General features: G+C 41.9%; 1 gene segment (V, D, J or C); it reads left to right on the top strand.

Moving 5' to 3' along the window:
* Positions 1-123, top strand: part of LOC148068144 (Ig kappa chain V-III region MOPC 63-like) — a 2688-nt gene extending 2565 nt beyond the window's left edge. Inside the window, 1 exon segment of the V gene segment in view lies at positions 1-123. This exon segment is cut by the window's left edge and continues 305 nt beyond it. Within this exon segment, the coding sequence occupies positions 1-6 (6 nt within the window).
* The last annotated feature ends 7651 nt before the right edge of the window (positions 124-7774 follow it).

Genomic DNA, 7774 nt, shown 5'->3' with positions numbered 1-7774 from the left:
TCCTGAGCAGACCGGCCTGGACTCCAGCAACTCTCTGCTTCTGTCCCTCGGTCACTCTCTGACCACACGTTCACTCTTTTGTTGCTTGGTTTGGATCATGACAATAAAGACGTCTTCATCACATCTGTTGTCTTCTACTTTATTTTCACTCACTTCTGAATATGTCAAGAATGATCAAGAGAAGCAGGAGCCAAAGACAAAAGGCACAAAACATGGTTAAATATTAAAATATGACATTTAATTCACAACAGTTCTAAAACATTTACTTTAAGCAATACTAAAAATGTCCAAAAGATGGCGCAAAAACTTCTATCTCAAAATCTGAGTTCAAATATTGAATAAACCAAATAATCCGACAAATAAAGGAAGTTCAAAAATGGTGATGCACGATCTAATATCGGACTCGACGAGACAAGTAACAAGACAAGCGTGTGTGTTTCTACACGTGGTCGGTGAGGATGCCTTGGAAGTATATAATCATTTCATATTTGATGATGGCGACAAATTGAAACTGGATATAATAATGGAAAACCTACTGAAAAAGTACTGCATACCGAAGAGAAATGTGACATTTGAGAGGCACAGATTCTTCACATGCGTACAGAGAACAGGAGAGACAATTGATCAGTATGTGACAGAACCACAAAACAGAAGCAAAACATGTGAGTTCAGAGAACTGACTGATTCTTTGATTAAAGACAGACTGGTGTGTGGGAATCCTGAATATATGGTCTAAGAGAATACTATTGAGAGAAGAAAATCTAGACCTGGAAAAAGCAATGAAACTATGCAGAGCAGCAGAAGCAGTGAAAAGTGTTTAGTGACAGTTGCAAAGTAGATGCTGTCAATAAAAACACACAAAGACTCAGACGATAAAAGAAATCAAAATCACCAGGATACAGTAAAGAAAGGACTTGTGGTCGATGTGACACGTAACATCCTCCTAAAAAATGCCCGGCTTATGGTACAACATGCAACAACTGTAACAAACAGAACCATCATGCTCGGTGCTGCAGAAATCCAACCCCAAAGCAAAGCAAAGTCCATACAGTGGATGAAGACGACAGAGGAATTCTAAGTAGATGCTGTGACAGAAAACAAAATAGAAAAAAGGATTGGATGATGAAACTCAAAGTAAATGACACGTACATGGAGGTGAAACTGGATACTGGTGCCCAGTGAACATCATTTCAGAAGCAGAGTTCAAGAAAATCAGACCCAAACCGAAAATACATGAAAGTAAAGTGAAAGTAAGTGGTTACTCAGGAGCACAAATACCTGTGAAAGGAAAATGTGTGGTTAAAGTGACTCACAAAGACAAAGAACATACACTAACATTCATCGTAGTGCCAAAGAATGCGCAGCCCATACTAGAATCTGAAGCCGAATAAGGAGAAATGCCAGCTTGAAGCAGTGAAGGAACTGACATTTTTCTGAAGGCATCAGATCCAAGAAAAGTTTCAGCCATTGAGAATATGCCCAGGCCAAAATGTAAGAAAGATGTGCAGAGGTTTCAGGGCATGATCAACTCCATGGGAAAGTTCATTCCCAATCTTTCAGAAAAGATGACGCCACTGTTGATTGACAGTTGACTGAAAAGAAAATTGATTGTGAGCGGAATCATGAACACGAGAAATCCTGCTGTGACTTGAAGAAACGGCTCACAAAAGAGTCTGAAGTTTTATGACCCGGTGAGACCTACTAAGATTTCATCTGATGCATCACAGAGTGAACTTGGCGCCGTTCTTATGCCAAAGTATGATGACTGGCAACCTGTTGCATATGCCTCAAGATCCGTGACGGACGCAGAGACAAGAGACGCACAAATCGAACAAAAAGAACAGCTCAGCACAACATACTGTGAGAGATTTCACCAGTTTGTGTCAGGGCAAGCAGTCAGTGTTGAAACTCACCATAAACCACTAATTGCATTGTTCCAGAAACCACTAAGAATACAAAGGATGATGATCAGACTGCAGCGTTACACACTCAACAAAGATGTTACAGCATATGTCAACATGGTTACAAGTCTATTGCCTGTTGCAGATGGAAAATGGAGCTCATAAGAACTGAGATCAAAGATGACACGTTGGTTACACTTTGCAAAACATCATCATCAATGAACTACAAACCAACTACGAGCAACACTGCCCGACTGCTATCCAAGAATACTGGAACTGCAGAGCAGAATTGTCGGTGGTAGAAGACATCATCTATAAAGGAAGCAAAATAGTCATTTCGAAGAGTGTTCGTGGAGATCTGCTCAAGAAGATACATGCGGGACATCTTGCTATTGAAAAAATGCAAAAAGAGATCACGTGAGGTGATGTACTGGCCCCGGATCAATCAGGATGTGACGAATGAGGTTTCAAACTGCTCAATATGTTTGAAATATCAAGCCAGCAATCCGGCAGAGCTACTAAAGCCACTCCCGGTGCCAGACCTTATCAGAAGGTGGGTGCTGACCTCTTTGTTTCTGGAGGAAAGGATGACCTTCTGGTCACAGACTATTTATTCACTGTTTCCAGAGGTTTGCAAATTGAACACTACAACTGCAGAGACTGTGATCACAGCCATGAAAGCCATATTCTCCAGACATCATGTTGTAGTGAAATCCTTCATGTTGTTTTTGCTGTTAACTAAAAGACCAAAGTTCTGGTTTACGACGTCTTTGGAATGCCGACCTTCCTCCCCCTCGTGCTCCTCCTGCTGCTAACCTTCTCATCCTCCTCACCTCAACCTCCTCGTCATCATCACTCCTTCCTCTCTCCTCTCGACGACGTAAGCAACTGTAACATTGTCACTCTTGCATTGATTGATGTGTTGGGATTTTTCTAATTGATCAGAGGCAGCAAGATTAGCTTAAGATAAGTTGTAAAGCTTTCCCAGAAGTTGACAATTATCAAAGCCTTCAAGTCCGTTACTTTCTGGGTAATTAATATTGTTCCTTCCATGATATCAAAGCATCATCATTCCATTCCATTGTTCTTAACTGTTCTCCCTTTTCTCTTTATTTCTTTCAATAAATCCTATAGAAGTACGTCAGTTGCCTTTACAATTTTTCATATTTTTGAGCCTCTTACTCAGTAAAGAACAGATAATCACGACAACAAGTAGTAACTTCAGTAAATGAGATTGATTAAAACTAGTGTTTCATAGTTAATTAATTAGGCCAATTAATTAATTATTATCCACGTAAATGTAATAGTTTCCCTTGTACTATAAAACAAAGGCTGGTGCTCCAACTTCAGGTAAAGTTTACCTAGAGGCAATTTTAAAGTTAAATCGACCAGAACTTAGATGTTCTGAAAATAAACCTTTTTATAAGGCATATATAATTACTTCAGTGTGCCGAGTGAAGTCTTTACAGATAATGGACCACGCTTCTCAAACCTCAAGTTCAGACGTACAACTTCGAGTCCTCATTATCCACAGTCTAAGGGTCTAGTGGAGAAATCTGTTCAAACAGTGAAAGACTGATGAACAAGGCAAGAGACAGTGACACTGACTTCTACCAGAGTCTACTGGTATACCGCACGACACCACTGGAGTGTGGTGTGTCACCAGCTCAGCTCCTTATGGGAAGACGCCTGAGCTCAAACCTGCCCATTCAGGATGATCTACTCAAAACGAAAGGAGGGAAACAGGGTGAAGAGATTCAAGGAGATGCAAAAATCCAAACACAAGTTCCATTATGACAGAGGAACAAAGGATCTACCGGAACTTCAAGCTGGGGACCAAGTGAGGTTTAAAGATAAGACAAACACATGGTCACAAAAAGAAAATGTTCTGAGTGAGGTTCAACCAAGATCATACAACATTCAGTCAGAAGATCATCCTGAGACGAAATGGCAGAGATCTAATCAAGGGATATACAACCGAAGAGGAGTCTTTCATGGATGACCAGTTTCAAAACACACCTCAGACTCCATCAGACTCCATTACCTGAGGCAACCACCCAGATTGAAAAACCAATGATCAGAAACTCTTTATGGAATATAAAGCCACCTGAGAGGCCGATTGAACATAAAATGTTTCAATTGTTGATAATAAGGTTATAATGCTGTAATTTGAAGTACAGTTTGAAGTACAGTTATATTAGTGTGTAATATAACTCTCTGTCTCAGGGGACAGTACTGGCCCCTCTCCTCTTCACCATCTACATTTCAGACTTCTGCTACAACTCAGAGCTCGTCCAGAAGTATGCTGACGACACTGCCATTGTTGGATGCATCAGGGACAACAGCGAAGACGAGTATAGGAGTCTGATACGTGACTTTGTGGACTGGAGTGAGAGGAACCACTTGCAGCTTAACACCTCAAAGACCAAGGAGCTGGTCATGGAATTCAGGAGGTCCAGGACAAAGCCACGTCCAGTATCCATCAGAGGCGACGAGGTGGAGATAGTTGACAACTATAAGTACCTCGGTGTGTGGATGGACAGTAAACTGGACTGGTCCTGCAACACAGACCTTGTATATAAGAAAGTTCAGAGTAGACTGTACTTTCTGAGGCTTCGATGTGTTGGGGTGGAAATGTGTCCAAGAGGAGTGTCAACAGGTTGGACAGGTTGATCAGGAGGGCTGGCTCTGTGGTTGGAATGAAGCTGGACTCACTGGTGACAGTTGCTGAGAGGAGATCACTGAACAAACTACTGTCCATCATGGATGATGACATCATCCTCTGAACACTGTCATCAGTGAGCAGATAAGCAGAATGAGTGCAAGAATGCTCCTACCCAGGTGCAAAACTAATAGACTCAAGGACTCATTCATTCCTCGGGCTATTAAATTGTACAATTCTGAGTTCAGGGGCAGGAGTGGAATGAGAGTATCTGGATGTTCTGTTATATGTTAGTCTTTGTATCCTTTGTCTTTGTTATTTTTCTTTGATCTATGTTCTTTATCTTTAGACATAGATTGTGTAATTGTGTTCTTTCTCTTTATTTCTCTTGTTCTTATTTTATTTTGATTCATATTTTTATTTTTTTATTTTTTATAAAAAATTGCTGTATGTATTGGCTATTGGAAAAAAACAATTTCCCGAAGGAGACCTCCTGAGGGATCAATAAAGTTTTACCTTACCTTACCTTACCTTACCTTAATAAGTAAGTAATATTTATGCAGAGTAAAGTTTGTACAAGTTAACTCTTGATTACTTTAAATTAACATAGTTAAGATTAAAAACTCAAAGAGATTAATCATGACTAGTGAAGTATTTTGTAAGGGGAATATTTGGATGTTCAAATAATAATAACAATGTTTCAGATATAAATAATGTAAGTAATTATAAGTTTTTTATTTGGATTTAATACTGTTTATGTTTATAAAAGTAAAACAATTTTATCAAAACTTATTTAGAAAAAAGGAAGATGTAACGATAACAGCAAATATCTGTTTGCCTGGTTTAAATAACTGATGTTTATGTTGTGTACTCCGGACACAAGAGGGCGTTGTGAGTCCGTGACCAGAGCAAGTCGAGTGGTACATGTTGGACTGTTTGTGTTTACATGCTGCTGAATACTCCTTGTTGCGGCTTCCAAACACAAACTTTTCGCCGCTGAGAGTATGAGGTTGGGTCCTCAGGTACGTAGATTTATGACGCGCTTTGGTTTCCTTGTGATAACAGATACGCTGAGATCCAGATATGCTTTTGGTGCATTTATTGTTATACAAACAGCACAGTGTAGCGTGTAGCGTGCAGCGCTTTCCAAAGTCTTTCTGATAGGACGGCGAGTATCTGTTGATGCACTGCTGATCACACTTGGGGGTGTCCGTCTCGCCCTGGCAGGGAGGTCGTGTTCCTTTGACGTGGTGTTCGCATGGAGCAATGGTGTAGCTTGTGACGTGTAGCGTTGTAGCGTTGAAGCGTGTAGCGGTCAACAAAAATTACGGCTACTTCCAACCTTGACTCTCTCTCTCTCTCATCTGCGTCACCTGTGAGTGCCCACCTTTACGCACACACCTCCGCACGCACACACGCCTACTCCCATGTGAACCGCCCCCTCTGCAACACACACACACTCAAACACACCGTGCAGCACATCTTCAGCCTGTATGTCTCTTACACACCAGCCCCTAATTATTAGGACTCACATAATAATTCACATTTCAAACACAATAGGAGACATAATAAATCATATCAATTTCAACGAAAATGCAAAAAACGTCTAATAAATTGCTCAAGTCCATGAAAAGTCATTATACCAAATATTCCTTCTTCTGGTCGTCATGACCAATTAGTGCAAAGTCCAGCACAAGTAATAAAGACAAAAACAAAACACAAAGTCCATATAGAGGTCAGCACTGTCCTCATGCTGCCTCCTCCTTCTCCAGCAACAAACACACCTTGGATATGGGTCTGTCCAAACAATTTGTTCTCGTCTTAATCCGAATTTGACGCACAAATCCCTTGCGATCCGGAAAAGTTTGCAAGACACGTCCCATAATCCAAGAATTACGAGGTGCAGTACTGTCCATAAGCAAAATTAGATCTCCTGCGACAAGGTTTCTCTGGACTCCAGTCCATCTCTGTCGCTCCTGTAACAGAGGCAGGTACTCCTTTGTCCAGCGCTTCCAGAACAGATCTGATATGTACTGGACTTGTCTCCATCTTCTCTGTGCGTACAGGTCTGCTGCTTGGAACTTTCCAGGTGGTAATGAAGGCTGGTTTTTAAGCAGTAACAGATGGTTCGGCGTCAGTGCTTCCAGGTCGTTGGGATCTGTGGAGGCCTTGGTGATGGGCCTGCTGTTAATAATGGCTTCCACTTCGCAAAGAACTGTGTGGAGTCCCTCCTCATCCAAGCGTTGTACTTTGAGAGTGGAATTCAGGGCTTTCCTCACCGATCTAATAAGCCTTTCCCACACTCCTCCATGATGTGATCCGGCAGGGGGGTTGAACGTCCACTTAATGCCCTTTTGGAGTAACACATCATGCACCTGTGCCTGGTTCCACTGCGCAATCGCTGTTTTTAACTCACGTTCTGCACCCACAAAATTTGTCCCATTATCAGAGCGCAGCTCGCGGACCTGTCCTCTTCTGGCTATAAAACGCCTTAGTGCATTTATGAAGGAGTCAGTGTCCAGAGAAGGTGCCACCTCGATGTGAATAGCTCTCAATACAAGACAGGTAAATAGGACACCATACCTCTTCACTATTCTCCTCCTGCTCCTCACTTCGATGGGTCCAAAATAATCAACCCCTACACAAGTGAATGGAGGTTCATCAGGTTTGAGTCGGTCTGTGGGCAAGTCTGCCATCTGCTGGCAAACTGGAGTGGCATTAAATCTTCTGCAGATGGTGCACTTGGACAGAACTCTCCTAATGGCAGTACTTGCTCCTGTCATCCAGTATTTCTCCCTGAGCTTGGACAACATGTGGTTGCGGCCGCTGTGTCCTACCTCTTGATGTATATTTCTCAGCAGCAGGGTAGAAATATGAAGGTCTTTTGCCAGAATGATAGGATGCTTAGACTCCAAAGGCAGTGCTGCTTTGCTCAGCCGTCCTCCCACACGCAAGACTCCATCCTCCAGCCTTGGACACAACTTGTACAGGTGACTAATTTTCTTGACATTTTGTCTCTTTTCCAGACACGAGAGTTCCTCAAAAAACTTTCTCTTCTGGCAAAACTGAATTATGGCCAGCTCAGCCTTGTCCATGTCCTCCACTGTAGGAGCACACAGGACAGCTGCACCTTTAAATGTGCACCTTTCCTGCTCCATCATTCTCTGTTGCTGCATGCTCTCTTCACTCTGATTGGCTATTAGCCTTTTTC

The sequence above is a fragment of the Callionymus lyra genome, chromosome 12 (assembly GCF_982586985.1).
Source record: "Callionymus lyra chromosome 12, fCalLyr1.hap1.1, whole genome shotgun sequence".
Lineage (NCBI taxonomy): Eukaryota > Metazoa > Chordata > Actinopteri > Syngnathiformes > Callionymidae > Callionymus > Callionymus lyra.
The sequence above is the reverse complement of the archived record's forward strand: the minus strand, read 5'-3'. Positions and strand labels throughout refer to the sequence as shown.